At 40.0% G+C, this 22,500-nt stretch overlaps 1 protein-coding gene across 5 annotated transcripts in view; it reads right to left on the bottom strand.

Annotated features, from left to right (window-relative positions):
- The window catches only part of strbp (spermatid perinuclear RNA binding protein), a 195,440-nt gene that overhangs the window by 48,154 nt on the left and 124,786 nt on the right, over window positions 1–22,500 (bottom strand). For all 5 annotated transcript variants that reach the window (XR_009811779.2, XR_009811778.2, XM_061931932.2 and 2 more), the window contains exons 3-7: window positions 18,469–18,752; window positions 18,248–18,410; window positions 16,392–16,680; window positions 3,194–3,303; window positions 2,872–2,967 (exon numbers count right to left, since the gene is read on the bottom strand). Coding sequence is in view for 3 of the 5 variants with exons in the window: in XM_061931932.2 (XP_061787916.1) it covers window positions 2,872–2,967; window positions 3,194–3,303; window positions 16,392–16,680; window positions 18,248–18,410; window positions 18,469–18,752 (942 nt within the window). In the remaining 2 variants the exon portion in view is untranslated. The remainder of the gene's footprint in view (window positions 1–2,871; window positions 2,968–3,193; window positions 3,304–16,391; window positions 16,681–18,247; window positions 18,411–18,468; window positions 18,753–22,500) is intronic.

Here is a 22,500-nt window from a genome sequence, read left to right as displayed (position 1 = left end):
CAGCGCTGTGCTCTGTCACCTATCCTGTTTGTCATTTTCATGGACAGGATTTCTAGGTCGTGACCATGGCGGAGAGGGTATACGTCTTGGGGGGCTAAAGGTTGTGTCACTGCTGTTTGCAGATGATGTGGTCCTGATGGCACCTTCGGTTCGTGACCTTCAGCTCTCACTGGATCGGTTCGTAGCCGAGTGTTCAGCGGCTGGAATGAGGATCAGCATCTCCAAATCTGAGGCCATGGTTCTCAGCAGGAAACCGATGGATTGTACAGTCCAGGTAGAGGACGAGACTCTGTCCCAGGTGGAGGAGTTGAAGTATCTTGGGGTCTTGTTCACGAGTGAGGGAAAGATGGAGAAGGAAATCAGCCGGAGAATGGGAGCAGCTGGGGCAGTATTGCAGTCTCTCTGTCGCACTGTTGGGACCAAACAAGAGCTGAGCCAGAAGGCAAAGCTCTCGGTCTACCCAGTTATCTACATTCCTACTCTCACCTATGGTCATGAAGTGTGGGTCATGGCCGAAAGAATAAGATGGCGGATACAAGCGGCCGAAATGAGTTTCCTCAGAAGGGTGGCTGGCATCTCCCTTAGAGATAGGGTGAGAAGTTGAGTCACCCGAGAGAGACTCGGAGTAGAGCCGCTGCTCCTTCGCTTGGAAAGGAGCCAGCTTAGGTGGTTTGGGCATCTCGTGTGGATGCCTCACCAGCGTCTCCCTAGGGAGGTCCTCCTTGCACGTCCCACTGGGAGGAGACCCCGCGGCAGGCCAAGGACCAGATGGGGGGATTACATCTCCTCGCTGGCCTGGGAACGCTTCGGGATTCCCCAGGAGGAAGTCGCTAATGTTGCTCTGGAGAGGGAAGTCTGGGGGTCCGCGACCTGATTCCGGATAAGCGGTTGAAGATGGATGAATGCATGGAGCTTTTGACCGGCAGTACAAGTGGCGTTCTGTCTTCTAGCAACGTTTGTCAGTTTTACAATATAACTAAAACAATTCTTACTTACTAAAGCGTCCCATGTGCTATCGAGCCAGCGTTAGGCTAGAGCAGTGGTTCTCAAACTTTTTTTGTCATCCCCCACTTTGGACAAGGTGGAGTTTTCAAGCCCCACCTGCCCCCATCGCCCCAACAGAGCGCTAATGCCAAGCTTTAACATTTTCAAATTTATTGAACATCAAGTTGTATACATTCAAACTCAATAACATAAAATAACATTAAGTTCAATAATAAATAAAATAGCTGTGCAGCTGTGGTATAACTTGCATCAAGTCCAATAATAAATAAAATAACTTCCATCAAGTTCAATAATAAATAAAACAAAAGTGTTATAACTTGCATCAAGTTCGATAATAAATCAAAAAAAGTGTTATAACTTGCATCACGTTCAATAATAAATCAAAAAAACTGTTATAACTTGCATCAAGTTCAATAATAAATCAAAAAAACTGTTATAACTTGCAGCACGTTCAATAATAAATCAAAAAAAGTGTTATAACTTGCATCAAGTTCAATAATAAATCAAATAAAAGTGTTATAACTTGCATCAAGTTCAATAATAAATCAAAAAAAGTGTTATAACTTGCATCAAGTTCAATAATAAATCAAAAAGTGTTATAACTTGCATCAAGTTCAATAATAAATCAAATAACTTGCATCAAGTTCAATAATAAATCAAAAAAAGTGTTATAACTTGCATCAAGTTCAATAATAAATAAAACAAAAGTGTTATAACTTGCATCAAGTTCAATAAAAAAAAAGTGTTATAACTTGCATCAAGTTCAATAATAAATCAAATAAAAGTGTTATAACTTGCATCAAGTTCAATAATAAATCAAATAACTTGCATCAAGTTCAATAATAAATCAAAAAAAGTGTTATAACTTGCATCAAGTTCAATAATAAATAAAACAAAAGTGTTATAACTTGCATCAAGTTCAATAATAAATCAAAAAAAGTGTTATAACTTGCATCAAGTTCAATAATAAATAAAACAAAAGTGTTATAACTTGCATCAAGTTCAATAATAAATCAAAAAAAGTGTTATAACTTGCATCAAGTTCAATAATAAATCAAATAACTTGCATCAAGTTCAATAATAAATACAATAAAAGTGCCACTTTGCAATCTTTGCAAAAAAAAGGAGGAGCTATGCATTTGGCAAGACAGGGCAAGTGACAGCACTTTCCCCCAGGAGAGCCACCTTGCTTCACTGTGAAACAGCACGGCTGTATGATCAGCTCCCATTTCCTCACACAGTGCAGAGAACAGTCGCACTTTCAGTGGTCGTGTTTTGATCAAATTTACCGCGCTCACAACATCTGTTAAAACCTCATTGAGTTCGGGGCTGAGCTGCCTTGACGCGAGTGCTTCCCGGTGAATGACACAGTGTGTGCCCGTCACATTTTTGTTTCTCTGCAGGCGCTGGCTCTGGCTCGACGACCTTTGAGGTGCGAGTCACAAATGTATATATTTGTGTAATTGTGATCCACACATTAGCCTGCTACCCATCCGCGCGGAAGTTTGTTCCGCTTAGCCCCGCCCCCATTAGTTACTGTTGCTATGTCTGTCAAACTTTCGCTTGTACCGAGAAATATAAAGCCTACAGTAAAAATAAGTACCGGTCATTTCCATTTATTTATATAGCGGATTTCACAGACAGAATCACAAAGTGATTTACAGTGTGTATAGAAAATGAAAGCATAGTAAAAAAAAAAAATCTAAGAATATAATAATAAATAAAAAAATTTAAAGTGAAATTTCCTCCCGTTCCTCGCGCCCCACCTGTCATGTCTCTATTCCCCACCAGTGGGGCGCGCCCCACACTTTGAGAAATGCTGGGCTAGAGCATGAGTTTGAGGGAAGAAGACCGCCAAGGACTTACCCATCCGTCGAGGGGCTCCCAGGCGGCCTGCCTCTTGCACATGTCCCGCAGAACCCTGAGGACGATGATGCAGGACTTGAGTCCGTCCACTCGGGCCTGAGAGGTGCAGAAAAAGATAAGGAGGTGAGTGGCGTTAAAAAAAAGTGGCTATCTCAACTCGGCGACCAAGCAGACGTCTTGTGTGCGTTAGTGAGGGGGAGGGGCCACACAGAGCAGGCATGGTTGACAGAAAGAAAAGACGTGGCCTGACCGTGCGTCTTGGTGAGAGAACACAGGGTCAGGCTACAAGGGGCGGGAAGACAGGAAGTGAGCGGGTGCCGACCTGGAACCACTTGGCGTGGCGCAGCGCTGCCAAGGCCGACAGACATCTGTGTCTATCCAGCACCTCCTCTTCCTCCTCCTCCTCCTCCTCCTCAGCAGCAGCAGCCAACACTGCCACAGAACAACCACACAGGTGTGAATGTGTGCAGGTACACGCATACACCTCAACACTTGCTTCCATCACGGCCGCCTTCGCGCCGCAGCCATGATGGAGGCTGCCTTCTTTAAACAGGGTGTGGCATTTGGCCCGCGGGGACGCTCGCCTCGGCCTCGGTCCTCCCCCGGCGGGGGAAATGCACACGCTGTTTAGGAGCCACGGAATCACAAGGGAAGACATCTTGGGAGTTTTAGATTCACTCGTCTTGATTGACAGCGTGGAAGCAAATCAAAACTCTGTGCTCGTCTGCATGGACCCGACTGTAAGACGACATTTTGACTGCTGGGAAATAAACCGAAATGGCCGACTTCCTGTTTGTTTTCACGTATTGCTTCCTGAGACTTTTATGTGCGTCCTGTTTCACGCCAATCTGTGGACATTTTCAAGGGGGGCGCTAGAGAGTTCATTTCAACACTTCGCGTTCCGTAGCCATGAGATATCAAAGTTTTCGTCGGACCGGACGTCCATCCATCCATTTTCTACCGTTTGTCCCTTTTTGGGGTCGCAGGGGGTGCTGGACAGAGGTGGGTAGAGTAGCCAGAAATTGTACTCAAGTAAGAGTACTGTTACTTTAGAGATTTATTACTCAAGTAAAAGTAAGGAGTAGTCACCCAAATATTTACTTGAGTAAAAGTAAAATTTGTGAAAAACTACTCAAGTACTGAGTAACTGATGAGTAACATACACACACATATCATATATATATATATATATATATATATATATATATATATATATATATACACACATATACACACACACACACATTTATATATATATATACACATATATATATATATATATATATATATAAAGTTAAAGTTAAAGTTAAAGTACCAATGATTGTCACACACACACTAGGTGTGGCGAGATTATTCTTTGCATTTGACCCATCACCCTTGATCACCCCCTGGGAGGTGAGGGGAGCAGTGGGCAGCAGCGGTGGCCGCGCCCGGGAATCATTTTGGTGATTTAACCCCCAATTCCAACCCTTGATGCTGAGTGCCAAGCAGGGAGGTAATGGGTCCCATTTTTATAGTCTTTGGTATGACTCGGCCGGGGTTTGAACTCACAACCTACCGATCTCAGGGCGGACACTCTAACCACTAGGCCACTGAGTAGGTTAAAAAATATATATATATATATATATATATATATATATATATATATATATATATATACATACATTGATATATACAGTATATAATTTATATTTATTTATTTTGCCGTTTTTGTTTGCATGTTAAAGGTGTTTTAATGAATATACATGCATGTTTAACACATATAGATTCCTTTCTTTCATGAAGACAAGAATATAAGTTGGTGTATTACCTGATTCTGATGACTTGCATTGATTGTAATCAGACAGTAGTGATGATAGCGTCCACGTTTTCAAATGGAGGAGAAAAAAAGTTCCTCCTTTCTGTCTAATACCACATGAAAGTGGTTGGTTTTTGGCATCTTATTTGTCCAGCTTCCATATTCGTTTTTATACACTTTACAAGAAATACATTGGCGGCAAACCCCGTAGCTTGCTAGCTTGTTTGCGCTGGCTTTCGGAGACTCTTGTTTTGAAAGCGCAGGCGCGATGGAGCGGCACTTTTATTGTGAAGACAGGAACTGTGCAGTCAGTCTTTAGGCTTTTGACGGGATGTACGGTTGAAATAAAAAAAGTATATTTTTTCCTTCACACTTTTGATTGATTGATTGGAACTTTTATTATTAGATTGCACAGTACAGTACATTTTCCGTACAATTGACCACTAAATGGTAACACCCCAATAAGTTTTTCAACTTGTTTAAGTCGGGTCATGTGACCGCCTGGCTCTGTTTGATTGGTCCAACGTCACCAGTGACTGCATCTGATTGGTGGAACGAAATGAAACGTCACCAGTAAGGCAGGCACTATGAAGGTCTGTCTGACAGACCAAAACAAACAAAGCGTGCATTAACAGATCGATAAAAATTAGTAGCGAGTAGCGAGCTGAATGTAGATAAAAGTAGCGGAGTAAAAGTAGCGTTCCTTCTCTATAAATATACTTAAGTAAAAGTAAAAGTATGTTGCATTAAAACTACTCTTAGAAGTACAATTTATCCCAAAAGTTACTCAAGTAGATGTAACGGAGTAAATGTAGTGCGTTACTACCCACCTCTCTGGTGGGTAGTAATGTGCTACATTTACTCCGTTACATCTACTTGAGTAATTTTTGGGATAAATTGTACATCTTTCTTTCTTTAGTTTATTTGGAACATGAACACACTTACATCATAATACATCACACAATTTCATATCATTTCACTTTACATCATGCCCGAAAAGGAGTAGGAAGAAGCAAAGCTTATTTAATCCTACCCCTTTCCCACTTCAAAGCGTTTACAAATATATAGAATCATTTACTGACCTTTTTATATAATAAAATAACATCTATGAATTAGTATACAACAGTTTTGTAATATGTCATTAATTAATTGATTCAGTCATTATTAACATACTGAGATGAAGAATATCTTATTTTCAATAAGGTTGAAAGTCCATCCATCCATTTTCTACCGCTTATTCCCTTTGGAGTCGCGGGGGGCGCTGGAGCCTATCTCAGCTACAATCGGGCGGAAGGCGGGGTACACAAGGTTGAAAGTATTTCTCATAATTCTTCTTTTTTGTACTCTGTAAGCACTATTATTTTGAACAACCTCTTAAACTGGATCATATCAGTACAATTTTTAACTTCTTTACTTAATCCATTCCATCATTTAATTCCACATACTGATATAAGGGTGTGTTCTAACTATCGTGGGATCACACTCCTCAGCCTTCCCGGTAAGGTCTATTCAGGTGTACTGGAGAGGAGGCTACGCCGGATAGTCGAACCTCGGATTCAGGAGGAACAGTGTGGTTTTCGTCCTGGTCGTGGAACTGTGGACCAGCTCTATACTCTCGGCAGGGTCCTTGAGGGTGCATGGGAGTTTGCCCAACCAGTCTACATGTGCTTTGTGGACTTGGAGAAGGCATTCGACCGTGTCCCTCGGGAAGTCCTGTGGGGAGTGCTCAGAGAGTATGGGGTTTCGGACTGTCTGATTGTGGCGGTCCGCTCCCTGTATGATCAGTGTCAGAGCTTGGTCCGCATTGCCGGCAGTAAGTTGGACACGTTTCCGGTGAGGGTTGGACTCCGCCAAGGCTGCCCTTTGTCACCCATTCTGTTCATAACTTTTATGGACAGAATTTCTAGGCGCAGTCAAGGCGTTGAGGGGATCCGGTTTGGTGGCTGCAGGATTAGGTCTCTGCTTTTTGCAGATGATGTGGTCCTGATGGCTTCATCTGGCCAGGATCTTCAGCTCTCGCTGGATCGGTTCGCAGCCGAGTGTGAAGCGACTGGGATGAGAATCAGCACCTCCAAGTCCGAGTCCATGGTTCTCGCCCGGAAAAGGGTGGAGTGCCATCTCCGGGTTGGGGAGGAGATCTTGCCCCAAGTGGAGGAGTTCAAGTACCTGGGAGTCTTGTTCACGAGTGAGGGAAGAGTGGATCGTGAGATCGACAGGCGGATCGGTGCGGCGTCTTCAGTAATGCGGACGCTGTATCGATCCGTTGTGGTGAAGAAGGAGCTGAGCCGGAAGGCAAAGCTCTCAATTTACCGGTCGATCTACGTTCCCATCCTCACCTATGGTCATGAGCTTTGGGTTATGACCGAAAGGACAAGATCACGGGTACAAGCGGCCCAAATGAGTTTCCTCCGCCGGGTGGCGGGGCTCTCCCTTAGAGATAGGGTGAGAAGCTCTGTCATCCGGGGGGAGCTCAAAGTAAAGCCGCTGCTCCTCCACATGGAGAGGAGCCAGATGAGGTGGTTCGGGCATCTGGTCAGGATGCCACCCGAGCGCCTCTCTAAGGAGGTGTTTAGGGCATGTCCGACCGGTAGGAGGCCACGAGGAAGACCCAGGACACGTTGGGAAGACTATGTCTCCCGGCTGGCCTGGGAACGCCTCGGGATCCCCCGGGAAGAGCTGGACGAAGTGGCTGGGGAGAGGGAAGTCTGGGCTTCCCTGCTTAGGCTGCTGCCCCCGCGACCCAACCTCGGATAAGCGGAAGAAGATGGATGGATGGATGGATGGATATGCTAAAAGTTCTAAGTGTTGTACGTGCATATAAATGTTTTCAATTATTTTTTCCTCTAAGGTTATATTTCTCCTCTTTAGTTGAGAAGAATTGTTGTACATTCTTTGGTAGCAGGTTATAGTTTGCTTTGTACATCATTTTAGCTGTTTGCAATTTTACCAAATCACCAAACTTTAATATTTCTGACTTAATAAATAAATGTTCTCTATATCCAACATGATGTATTATTCTAACTGATCTTTTTTGTAACACGGTTAGCGAATGTAGCGCACATTTGTAGTTATTTCCCCATATTTCTGCACAATAACTCAGATATGGTAACACTAGCGAGCAGTAGAGAATATGTAGTGATTTTTTGGCCCAGGACATATTTTGCTTTATTCATTATTGAAATGTTTTTTGCCACCTTATGTTGTATGTTTTGTATATGAGATTTCCAGTTCATTTGATCATCTATTAATACTCCCAAAAATCTAGTTTCTTTTACCCTTTCTATGTCTACTTCGTCTATTTGTATTTGTGTATGATGCTCTTTTCTACTATTACCAAATAGGGTTATTTTAGTTTTACTGAGATTCAAAGATAGTCTGTTTTTGTCAAAGCATCTTTTTAATTTGTTCATTTCTTCTGTTATTATTTGTATTATCTTCTGTGTGCTCTCTCCATCTAAGAGTAGTTTTAATGCAACATACTTTTACTTATAGAGAAGAAACGCTACTTTTACTCCGCTCCATTTATCTACATTCAGCTCGCTACTCGCTACTGATTTTTATCCATCTGTTAATGCACGCTTTGTTTGTTTTGGTCTGTCAGACAGACCTTCAAAGTAGGATCTATCGCATGCCTGCGTTTCACCAATCAAATGCAGTCACTGGTGACCTTTGACTCCGTTTCACCAATCAAACAGATCCAGGCGGTCACATGATTGACAAGCTTAAGCTTACATGAACTCAACGTCAAATTTGAGGACGCACATGGCGGTAAGTAACCTTAGTAGATATTTTGGCTGTCACCGTAGGCTGATGTTAGCTTCCCTGCTATGAATCACTGTCAAATGTACATCGTGTGGGTATAATTTTATTAACGCACTGCAGCCTCATAGACACACACACACGCACACACACACACACACACACACACACACACACACATACACACACACATGCATGCATAGAAACACCAATCAGTGTGTTCCCAGGTGCAGCCCACACCTATCAGTTTACGGATTGCATAAAGGCTAACTTGTTATTTTCCTTTGTAATCTTTGCCTACTGAGCCTATGGTGCTGTTAAGTTATTGTGGCTCAATTTGCCTTCATTTTTTTGATGTTAATGTATAATTATTTAATATATATTATTGTTTTAGTTGCTTAAGAGATATTCCTGGCTCTGAATTTGCTCATTGCTATTTTTATGTTTTTGTGCATTATTTGTTGCCGTCGTCATTAAACGAACAGGTTACTCATCAGTTACTCAGTACTTGAGTAGTTTTTTCACAACATACTTTTTACTTTTACTCAAGTAAATATTTGGGTTTATTTATTATTATTATTATTATTATTATTATTATTTTATTTTATTTTATTATTACTTTTATGGACAGAATTTCTAGGCGCAGTCAAGGCGTTGAGGGGATCTGGTTTGGTGGCTGCAGGATTAGGTCTCTGCTTTTTGCAGATGATGTGGTCCTGATGGCTTCATCTAGCCAGGATCTTCAGCTCTCACTGGATCGGTTCGCAGCTGAGTGTGAAGCGACTGGGATGAGAATCAGCACCTCCAAGTCCGAGTCCATGGTTCTCGCCCGGAAAAGGGTGGAGTGCCATCTCCGGGTTGGGGAGGAGATCTTGCCCCAAGTGGAGGAGTTCAAGTACCTCGGAGTCTTGTTCACGAGTGAGGGAAGAGTGGATCGTGAGATCGACAGGCGGATCGGTGCGGCGTCGTCAGTAATGCGGACGCTGTATCGATCCGTTGTGGTGAAGAAGGAGCTGAGCCGGAAGGCAAAGCTCTCAATTTACCGGTCGATCTACGTTCCCATCCTCACCTATGGTCATGAGCTTTGGGTTGTGACCGAAAGGACAAGATCACGGGTACAAGCGGCCGAAATGAGTTTCCTCCGCCGGGTGGCGGGGCTCTCCCTTAGAGATAGGGTGAGAAGCTCTGTCATCCGGGGGGAGCTCAAAGTAAAGCCGCTGCTCCTCCACATGGAGAGGAGCCAGATGAGGTGGTTCGGGCATCTGGTCAGGATGCCACCCGAGCGCCTCTCTAAGGAGGTGTTTAGGGCACGTCCGACCGGTAGGAGGCCACGAGGAAGACCCAGGACACGTTGGGAAGACTATGTCTCCCGGCTGGCCTGGGAACGCCTCGGGATCCCCCGGGAGGAACTGGACGAAGTGGCTGGGGAGAGGGAAGTCTGGGCTTCCCTGCTTAGGCTGCTGCCCCCGCGACCCGACCTCGGATAAGCGGAAGAAGATGGATGGATGGATGGATTATTATTATTATTATTATTATTTATACTTGAGTACAATTTCTGGCTACTCTACCCACCTCTGGTGCTGGAGCCTATCTCAGCTGCATTGGGGCGTAAGGCGGTGTACACCCTGGACAAGTCGCCACCTCATCACACTAGGGCCAATTTAGTGTTGCCAATCAACCTATCCATTTTTCTAGTAAAACTCACAAAGATACATTATTTCAGGCATTATTAGCCATTTTGCATGTTTGGTTTAGGAATGATGTTTAAATAACTGTCATATTGAGTATGACAGTTATACTGTCATATTGAGTGAAAAAACTATTTTTTTGTCATTGCAAACCTTACAAAAGAAAATGTTTCTAGTAAAACTCACAAAGACACATTATTCCAGGCATTTGTAGACAATTTGTATGTTGGGTTTAAGAGTTATGTTTGAATAGTTTAATGCATTTTTTTTCATTATCTCAGGGTTCTAAGAACTTTACTGTCATACTGAGTAAAATACTAATTTTTGTATTCACAAACCTGACAAAATCTCACGTTTTTAGTAAAATTCACAACGATACTACATTTCAGGCATTCTTAGCCATTTTGCAAACAGAGTGGACCGACACCAGCAGATGACATGGCACCCCAAACCATCACCCAACCATGCAAATTTTGCATTTCCTTTGGAAATCGAGGTCCCAGAGTCTGGAGGAAGACAGGAGAGGCACAGGATCCACGTTGCCTGAAGTCTAGTGTAAAGTTTCCACCATCAGTGATGGTTTGGGGTGCCATGTCATCTGCTGGTGTCGGTCCACTCTGTTTCCTGAGATCCAGGGTCAACGCAGCCGTCTACCAGCAAGTTTTAGAGCACTTCATGCTTCCTGCTGCTGACCTGCTCTATGGAGATGGAGATTTCAAGTTCCAACAGGACTTGGCGCCTGCACACAGCGCAAAATCTACCCGTGCCTGGTTTACGGACCATGGTATTTCTGTTCTAAATTGGCCCGCCAACTCCCCTGACCTTAGCCCCATAGAAAATCTGTGGGGTATTGTGAAAAGGAAGATGCAGAATGCCAGACCCAAAAACGCAGAAGAGTTGAAGGCCACTATCAGAGCAACCTGGGCTCTCATAACACCTGAGCAGTGCCAGAAACTCATCGACTCCATGCCACGCCGCATTAACGCAGTAATTGAGGCAAAAGGAGCTCCAACCAAGTATTGAGTATTGTACATGCTCATATTTTTCATTTTCATACTTTTCAGTTGGCCAACATTTCTAAAAATCCCTTTTTTGTATTAGCCTTAAGTAATATTCTAAATTTGTGACACACGGAATTTTGGATTTTCATTTGTTGCCACTTCAAATCATCAAAATTAAATGAAATAAACATTTGAATGCATCAGTCTGTGTGCAATGAATAAATATAATGTACAAGTTACACCTTTTGAATGCAATTACTGAAATAAATCAAGTTTTTCAAAATATTCTAATTTACTGGCTTTTACCTGTATACTGTCATGTTGAGTATGACAGTTATGGTGTCATACTTGCAAAAAATGGTGAGTTTTTGGTGCAAGTTAAGGGCCTGAAAGATGAGATGAAAGTGTGAGCAAAATAACGCACAGATCAATTAAAAATAGAGCTCTTTTCTGCTGGGGCCTAATTAAAGCAACACGCCTCATTATCATCATTTCTACTAATTATCATCCAAATCATTGCTTGATGGATTCATTCACATCACTGAGGAGTCACTGATGTGGTGACCTTTTCTCTCCACATGTAGAAAGAAAAGTCTAAAAGTCGTCTTATATTCGGGTCAATGGGTCTTTTTCATCCAAGTTTGGATGGTTCTTCTGTATCGTTTGGATTCATGCTGCCAGCACTTTGGGCATGCAAGGTCAGCAGAATGAAAACACACAGCTGTAGATGAAGGAGTGTTATTGCGGGGAATAATTGTTGTTTTATATTTGCTCCTCCTCTCAAATGTCAACAGGTGTCGAGTAGAAATGGCAACTCTTGTCGTCCAGACCACCAACAACGTGGCATCACTCTGTCTGTCTGTGTGTGTGTGTGTGTGTGTGTGTGTGTGTGTGTGTGTGTGTGTGTGTGTGTGTGTGTGTGTGTGTGTGTGTGTGTGTGTGTGTGTGTGTGTGTGTTAATATTCATACTTCCTGTGTCATGTAAATAAGAATATTCACACTTCCTGTGTCATGTAAATAAGAATATTCATACTTCCTGTCATGTAAATAATAATATTCATACTTCCTGTGTCATGTAAATAAGAATATTCATACTTCCTGTGTCATGTAAATAAGAATATTCACACTTCCTGTGTCATGTAAATAAGAATATTCATACTTCCTGTGGCATGTAAATAAGAATATTCATACTTCCTGTGTCATGTAAATAAGAATATTCATACTTCCTGTGTCATGTAAATAAGAATATTCACACTTCCTGTGTCATGTAAATAAGAATATTCATACTTCCTGTCATGTAAATAATAATATTCACACTTCCTGTGTCATGTAAATAAGAATATTCATACTCCCTGTCATGTAAATAATAATATTCATACTTCCTGTGTCATGTAAATAAGAATATTCATACTTCCTGTCATGTAAATAAGAATATTCATACTTCCTGTCATGTAAATAAGAATATTCATACTTCCTGTCATGTAAATAAGAATATTCATAATTCCTGTGTCATGTAAATAAGAATATTCATACTTCCTGTGTCATGTAAATAAGAATATTCATACTTCCTGTCATGTAAATAAGAATATTCATACTTCCTGTGTCATGTAAATAAGAATATTCATACTTCCTGTGTCATGTAAATAAGAATATTCATACTTCCTGTGTCATGTAAATAAGAACATTCACACTTCCTGTGTCATGTAAATAAGAATATTCATACTTCCTGTGTCATGTAAATAAGAATATTCATACTTCCTGTCATGTAAATAAGAATATTCATACTTCCTGTGTCATGTAAATAAGAATATTCATACTTCCTGTCATGTAAATAAGAATATTCATACTTCCTGTGTCATGTAAATAAGAACATTCACACGTCCTGTGTCATGTAAATAAGAATATTCATACTTCCTGTCATGTAAATAAGAATATTCATACTTCCTGTGTCATGTAAATAAGAATATTCATACTTCCTGTGTCATGTAAATAAGAATATTCATACTTCCTGTGTCATGTAAATAAGAATATTCATACTTCCTGTCATGTAAATAAGAATATTCATACTTCCTGTGTCATGTAAATAAGAATATTCATACTTCCTGTCATGTAAATAAGAATATTCACACTTCCTGTGTCATGTAAATAAGAATATTCACACTTCCTGTGTCATGTAAATAAGAATATTCATACTTCCTGTCATGTAAATAAGAATATTCATACTTCCTGTGTCATGTAAATAAGAATATTCATACTTCCTGTGTCATGTAAATAAGAATATTCATACTTCCTGTGTCATGTAAATAAGAATATTCATACTTCCTGTGTCATGTAAATAAGAATATTCATACTTCCTGTCATGTAAATAATAATATTCATACTTCCTGTCATGTAAATAAGAATATTCATACTTCCTGTCATGTAAATAAGAATATTCATAATTCCTGTGTCATGTAAATAAGAATATTCATACTTCCTGTGTCATGTAAATAAGAATATTCATACTTCCTGTCATGTAAATAAGAATATTCATACTTCCTGTCATGTAAATAATAATATTCATACTTCCTGTCATGTAAATAAGAATATTCATACTTCCTGTCATGTAAATAAGAATATTCATACTTCCTGTGTCATGTAAATAAGAATATTCATACTTCCTGTGTCATGTAAATAAGAATATTCATACTTCCTGTGTCATGTAAATAAGAACATTCACACTTCCTGTGTCATGTAAATAAGAACATTCACACTTCCTGTGTCATGTAAATAAGAACATTCACACTTCCTGTGTCATGTAAATAAGAATATTCATACTTCCTGTGTCATGTAAATAAGAATATTCATACTTCCTGTGTCATGTAAATAAGAATATTCATACTTCCTGTGTCATGTAAATAAGAATATTCATACTTCCTGTCATGTAAATAAGAATATTCATACTTCCTGTGTCATGTAAATAAGAATATTCATACTTCCTGTCATGTAAATAAGAATATTCACACTTCCTGTGTCATGTAAATAAGAATATTCACACTTCCTGTGTCATGTAAATAAGAATATTCATACTTCCTGTCATGTAAATAAGAATATTCATACTTCCTGTGTCATGTAAATAAGAATATTCATACTTCCTGTGTCATGTAAATAAGAATATTCATACTTCCTGTGTCATGTAAATAAGAATATTCATACTTCCTGTGTCATGTAAATAAGAATATTCATACTTCCTGTCATGTAAATAATAATATTCATACTTCCTGTCATGTAAATAAGAATATTCATACTTCCTGTCATGTAAATAAGAATATTCATAATTCCTGTGTCATGTAAATAAGAATATTCATACTTCCTGTGTCATGTAAATAAGAATATTCATACTTCCTGTCATGTAAATAAGAATATTCATACTTCCTGTCATGTAAATAATAATATTCATACTTCCTGTCATGTAAATAAGAATATTCATACTTCCTGTCATGTAAATAAGAATATTCATACTTCCTGTGTCATGTAAATAAGAATATTCATACTTCCTGTGTCATGTAAATAAGAATATTCATACTTCCTGTGTCATGTAAATAAGAATATTCATACTTCCTGTCATGTAAATAAGAATATTCATACTTCCTGTGTCATGTAAATAAGAATATTCATACTTCCTGTGTCATGTAAATAAGAATATTCATACTTCCTGTCATGTAAATAAGAATATTCATACTTCCTGTGTCATGTAAATAAGAATATTCATACTTCCTGTCATGTAAATAAGAATATTCATACTTCCTGTGTCATGTAAATAAGAATATTCATACTTCCTGTGTCATGTAAATAATAATATTCATACTTCCTGTGTCATGTAAATAAGAATATTCATACTTCCTGTGTCATGTAAATAAGAATATTCATACTTCCTGTGTCATGTAAATAAGAATATTCACACTTCCTGTGTCATGTAAATAAGAATATTCATTCTTCCTGTCATGTAAATAAGAATATTCATACTTCCTGTGTCATGTAAATAAGAATATTCATACTTCCTGTCATGTAAATAAGAATATTCATACTTCCTGTGTCATGTAAATAAGAATATTCATACTTCCTGTCATGTAAATAAGAATATTCATACTTCCTGTGTCATGTAAATAAGAATATTCATACTTCCTGTCATGTAAATAAGAATATTCATACTTCCTGTGTCATGTAAATAAGAATATTCATACTTCCTGTGTCATGTAAATAAGAATATTCATACTTCCTGTCATGTAAATAAGAATATTCATACTTCCTGTGTCATGTAAATAAGAATATTCATACTTCCTGTCATGTAAATAAGAATATTCATACTTCCTGTGTCATGTAAATAAGAATATTCATACTTCCTGTGTCATGTAAATAATAATATTCATACTTCCTGTGTCATGTAAATAAGAATATTCATACTTCCTGTGTCATGTAAATAAGAATATTCATACTTCCTGTGTCATGTAAATAAGAATATTCACACTTCCTGTGTCATGTAAATAAGAATATTCATTCTTCCTGTCATGTAAATAAGAATATTCATACTTCCTGTGTCATGTAAATAAGAATATTCATACTTCCTGTCATGTAAATAAGAATATTCATACTTCCTGTCATGTAAATAAGAATATTCACACTTCCTGTGTCATGTAAATAAGAATATTCACACTTCCTGTGTCATGTAAATAAGAATATTCATACTTCCTGTGTCATGTAAATAAGAATATTCACACTTCCTGTGTCATGTAAATAAGAATATTCATACTTCCTGTCATGTAAATAAGAATATTCATTCTTCCTGTCATGTAAATAAGAATATTCATACTTCCTGTGTCATGTAAATAAGAATATTCATACTTCCTGTCATGTAAATAAGAATATTCATACTTCCTGTCAGGTAAATAAGAATATTCATACTTCCTGTGTCATGTAAATAAGAATATTCATAATTCCTGTGTCATGTAAATAAGAATATTCATACTTCCTGTGTCATGTAAATAAGAATATTCATACTTCCTGTCATGTAAATAAGAATATTCATACTTCCTGTCATGTAAATAAGAATATTCACACTTCCTGTGTCATGTAAATAAGAATATTCATACTTCCTGTGTCATGTAAATAAGAATATTCATAATTCCTGTGTCATGTAAATAAGAATATTCATACTTCCTGTGTCATGTAAATAAGAATATTCATACTTCCTGTCATGTAAATAAGAATATTCATAATTCCTGTGTGTGTTCATACCATGGCCGTTCATCTTCTCCTCCTCCTCCTCCTCCTCGTTCACTCCATCCAACGCCACCTCTTCCTCGCCTTCTTCTCCATCCTTCACTCCATCCAACGCCACGTCTTCTTCCCCTTCCTGTCCCTGCACTTCCTCCTCTTCCTCCTCCTCCTCCTCCTCCCCCTCCTCCCTCATGGCGGGCGAGGTGAGGCTGATCTTCAGCGCCAGTTGGGGCTGTGCCGTGGTACGTACCAAGATGGCCGCCTCGGGCAAGCAGCTGGTGACCTCGTACTTCTCCTGGGTCAGCTTCTGTGGCGCAGTCAAAGACCCAGTCAGGAAGTGAGCGCTGGTCAAAGACCCAGTCAGGAAGTGAGCGCTGGTCAAAGACCCAGTCAGGAAGTGAGCGCTGGTCAAAGACCCAGTCAGGAAGTGACCCAGGTCAGACTTTCATAGACAAATATTGTTTTTATTGACATAAGATCAACTTCCAACACAAGTAATGTGCTCAAAGATCCTCTATATGACACTCTGCTCTTTTTACTTACTTACTTACATATATATATATATATATATATATATATATATATATATATATATATATATATATATATATATATATATATATATATATATATATATATATATATATATATATATATATACATACACATATACATACATACATACATAGATATATACGCATATATACATAAACACATATACAGTCTTGGTCAAAAGTTTACATACACTTGTAAAGAACATAATGTCATGGCTGTCTTGAGTTTACAATCATATATATTCATATATATACATATATATATATATATATATATATACACACACACACACACACACACACACACACATATATATATACGGTATATACACAGAAATGTATATATATATATATATATATATATATATATATATATACGGTACATACATGTGCACATATATATATATATATATACACACATATATACACACACACACAGACACACATAAATATATACATCCATGTATGTGTATATATACATATAAACACATATATACATATGTGTGTATATGTTTATATGTATATATATATATATACATATACATTGATGTATATATTTATGTGTGTGTATATGTATATATGTGTATATACTGTATGTATATATATATATATATATATATAGGTTGTGTGTGTCACCTGTATGGTTGTGTGTGTCACCTGTATGGTTATGTGTGTCACCTGTATGGTTATGTGTGTGTCACCTGTATGGTTGTATGTGTCACCTGTATGGTTGTGTGTGTGTCACCTGTATGGTTGTGTGTGTCACCTGTGTGGTTGTGTGTGTCACCTGTTTAGTGTTGTGTGTCACCTGTATGGTTGTATGTGTCACCTGTATGGTTGTGTGTGTGTCACCTGTATGGTTGTGTGTGTCACCTGTGTGGTTGTGTGTGTCACCTGTATGGTTGTGTGTGTCACCTGTGTGGTTGTATGTGTCACCTGTGTGGTTGTGTGTGTCACCTGTTTAGTGTTGTGTGTCACCTGTATGGTTGTGTGTGTCACCTGTATGGTTGTGTGTGTCATCTGTATGGTTGTGTGTGTCACCTGTATGGTTATGTGTGTCACCTGTATGGTTATGTGTGTCACCTGTATGGTTATGTGTGTCACCTGTATGGTTATGTGTGTCACCTGTATGGTTATGTGTGTCACCTGTATGGTTATGTGTGTCACCTGTATGGTTATGTGTGTCACCTGTATGGTTATGTGTGTGTCACCTGTATGGTTGTATGTGTCACCTGTATGGTTGTGTATGTGTCACCTGTATGGTTGTGTGTGTGTCACCTGTATGGTTGTGTGTGTCACCTGTATGGTTGTGTGTGTCACCTGTATCTGCTGTGGCAGGTTGTGTGCGATGTTGTCCAGCAGCGTGTGTGTGGGTTTGTGTCTGCACATCAAGACCAGGTCCAGGTCCAGGTCACCTTGGATGAGGAGTCCCTTGGCCACCAGTCCGATCCTCATCACGCCACACAGAACTCTGCCACTCTCCCTTAAAGAGACATGTGGTCTGGTCAGCATCCCTCACCTGTGCTCACCTGCGCTCTCACCTGTAGCCTTCACCGGACCCCTGGGCTTCATCTCCACCCTCCTCCTCCACCTCCTCCTCCTTCTTCTGCGTGTCGTCTGCTGGTAGTTGTCCGTGGTCCTGGTCCTGGTCCTGGTCCTGGTCTTGGTCCTGGTTCTGATCCAGCCAGTCCGACACGTACTTGAGGGCCGCCTCCACGTTGGACACCAGCGTCTGCACGGCCTCCAGGTGGAGGCAGGTGGGGTAGATGGAGGAGTGTTTGGCCATCACGTGGCGGTCGTCATTGCTGAAGGAGCGGTAGGACCTCTGCAGGGGCACAAGGGGCAGTGCCTGAATAAAATGATCCACAATGACACATGGAGGGGCCCTTTGAACACACCTATATTTTCATTCACCTGGAGGGCTCCCTCAAGTTTGTATATATATATATATATTGTCAAAACGTGGTCCTTGGGGTGTTGTGTTTTCCCGGAATGCAAAGGAAAGTTGGCGCGGGCAAGGCGTGAATGTGAGTACATATTTATTTATAACACTAACAAACGACAAAAAAGGAAGCAAACAAAAGGTCGCGCACAATGGCGGAGAACAAACTTGACTAATGAAACCAAAAGACTAGCACAAAGGCAATTAACTATGAACATGAAACAAAAACACTTACTGTGGCATGAAGCATGAACTGTGGTAAACAGGAATATCACGTGTAGCAGAGGTAGTATGGATGGATAGATAGATCATGTCACCAGCACGATCAGCAGAAACGGACAGGATTAAATAGCGGTGACATGATTAGTGACAGGTGTGCGAGTGCAAAGCGTGAGACAGGTGCGTGACATGACAGGTGAAAACTAATGGGTTGCTATGGTGACAAAACAAACAAGAGTGCACACAAAGAGGCCAAAAACAAAACCGAACATGACTAAAAGAAAAACATGATTGACATGACATATATACCATATATATTATATATATATATATATATATATGTATATATATACACACACATACATATATATATATATATATATATATATATATATATATATATATATATATACACACCCATACATATACACATACATATAGACATATATAGAAATAAACATATATGTATGTATATATATATATATATATATATTAGAGATGCGCGGATAGGCAATTATTTCATCCGCAACCGCATCAGAAAGTCGTCAACCATCCGCCATCCACCCGATGTAACGTTTGATCAGAACTGCACCCGCCCGCCATCCGCCCGCACCCGCCCGTTGTTATATATCTAATATAGACGATGCAAGGCATTAGTGAGGCATACCTGCCAACTACTCCGGTTTTCCCGTAATTCGTACGGTTTTCATCAACCTATTCCGGGTTACGGTTGCAGTGATAAAAAATACGGTTTTTCATTAATTAAAAAAAAAAAAGGGTGAAAACTACGCGAATTGCACCTTGTGCAGACAAAATTTTTCGATCGGACACGGAGGAATTAGCGATGTAAAAGACCACGTTGGGACAAAAAAACACAAGTCTAATGCCGTTGCTAGCGATACAAGTGGAAAACTTTCAACGTTTTTCGTCGCCCAAACAGATTCTTTGGATGTGATAAATGCCGAAGTTTTATTTACGGAGGCAATAATTGAGCATGGACTTCCAATCGCACTGGCTGATCACATGGGACAGTTAAATGTTTGTAATGCAACCTTTAAAAATCATTACGCGGTGATCGCGGTCCCAAAAATAAACTTTTCTTGCATGATAATGTCCAGAAAAATTTGCTTTATATTACTATAGAGTCCTTTTAACGAATGAGTTTGATGGTTTATCACAAACCTTAAATGAAAGAAGTCCTTTGTTCTCCTGCACCATGCATGCGCTTTGGCCTTGCTTCGTGTTTGGTGCGCAATCCTGTCGGCTGTATTTCACAGCACGACATACTGTTAAAAGTGTTTATACTATTTATGCTTTCAAGTCCAAGTTGAAGAAATCTTGTTAAATGTTGACAGCATAACTACCAAAATACAGAAGTATGTCCTTAATATTTTTGCAGTGCTATTTCTGTTGAAAAGTTCAAATGATTACATTAGAGATGTGATGTGCCACTTTTCAAGTGTCTGATGGCTTCAATTAATTTTCATTAATTTTTCATATTTTGAATTCTTTTGAAAGGCTTACAAAAAAACGACATTTGAATTGTAATTCCATGCTATTGACAGGACTATTAATTTTAATGAAGTTAGCTTACCATGTTTACAGTATGATAATTGTGATAGAAATGTGAATTTTAGGCACAGAATATTTTTTACAATTGAACAAGGCAGTAGATTATACAAGCTTGGACAGAAAGTTTATTTTTCTTTTAATGGAATTGTTTAGTACTGTTTTACCATTTGTTTACTGTAAAAAGTGTTTATACTTTCAATTAACAAATTGAAGTCTTGTGAAAGGTTGACAGGATAACTGGCATTAACTGTCAAAATAATTTCAAACTATTGAAGTTAGCTTACAGAATAAACATGTCAATCAACCCATATGATTTTTGCTGTAATATTTTTGTTTTGAAAAGTCACTGTGACTGATAGAAAAGTGATGGTTTTAGCAACATTTTAACCTGTCTGAATGCTAATAATCATTTTGCGTCGGGGGGCGAAGCCCTGAACCCTCCACCAGGACTTTGTCCTGGACCTACCGGGGCCTGCGGCCCTTGGACCCTGGCTACTAGGTTTTTCTGATTTCAAAAGTTGGCAGGTATGGTGAGGTTATAAAGCTTTTGCCTGTTAAAGAAAGGAGACTGATCCAATGCAGCACAGACATTCGCGTGCCACGCTGTCACGACCCAGACGCACAACAGTGCGCAATCATATGGGAGCCGCGCTGAGCGCACCTCCAAGCGCGTCTCGCTGCCGGCGACGGCCGGGTATGGGCCCGACGCTCCAGCGCCATCCATTTTCAGGGCTAGTTGATTCGGCAGGTGGGTTGTTACACACTCCTTAGCGGGTTCCAACTTCCATGGCCACCGTCCTGCTCTCTATATCAACCAGGGTGAGCCCCACCCCTTTTCTTGAGCGCACTGCGCGCGGAGTGACCCCTGTTACGCGCCCCCGGCAACAGGGGTGGCGGGCAGGTAAGCTGCGCGGGCGGAGCGCGCGGAGTGACCCCTGTTACGAGCCCCCGGCCACGGGGGTGGCGGGCAGGTAAGCTGCTTACCTGCTGCGCGTGACGCCGGCCGCGGCGAAGGCGGACGAGGCGGGGTGTCGGTGCGGTGGGCGCGGTAGTGACCCTGGACGTGCGTCGGGCCCTTCTCGCGGATCGCCTCAGCTACGGCTCCCGGTGGGGCCCTCTCGGGGGAAGGGGCCTCGGTCCCGGACCCCGGCGAGGCGTCCCTTCTCCGCTCCGTAAAAGTGTCCATCTCTTTTTTTTTTTTTTCTTCTGTTGTGGCATATGCTGCAGGTGCCTGCTCGTTTTTCGTATGTGAGTAACAATATTTAACTATGTATATATATTTACCAATTGGTTTAACTGCCACCCGCCTGAATCTATTTAAAATTTAAATTTTTTTTAATTTCAATCGCCCGACCCGACCCGACCCGACCCGACCCGACCCGACCCGCGGATAAAATCTAATTTTTTTTAATTTCATCCGCCCGATCCGCGGATAATCCGCGGACTCCGCGGTTGTGCCCGCAAACCGCGCATCTCTAATATATATATATATATATATATATATATATATATATATATATATATATATATATATATATATACATACATATAGATATACAGTATATAGATATATACATATATGTACAGTATGTATATATGAATGACATTAAAGATGAATACAGGCGCTCACTTCAATGGATCCAAATGTGATGGCGTCCGCAGTGTTTGTGGCGGATGAAGTGGTGACTAATCACATTGTGCATGAGAAGAGACAGCAGGGAAGTTAATTTGCTGCGATGTGTGACCCCCATAATCATAATTACACCCCATTATGATCTATTATCTCCACATATGCCACAGGATGCAGATTGGCTGCAAAAACATGTTTTTGTTTTATTCT

The sequence above is a fragment of the Nerophis lumbriciformis genome, linkage group LG39 (assembly GCF_033978685.3).
Source record: "Nerophis lumbriciformis linkage group LG39, RoL_Nlum_v2.1, whole genome shotgun sequence".
Lineage (NCBI taxonomy): Eukaryota > Metazoa > Chordata > Actinopteri > Syngnathiformes > Syngnathidae > Nerophis > Nerophis lumbriciformis.
This window is presented reverse-complemented; position numbering and strand designations above follow the sequence as displayed.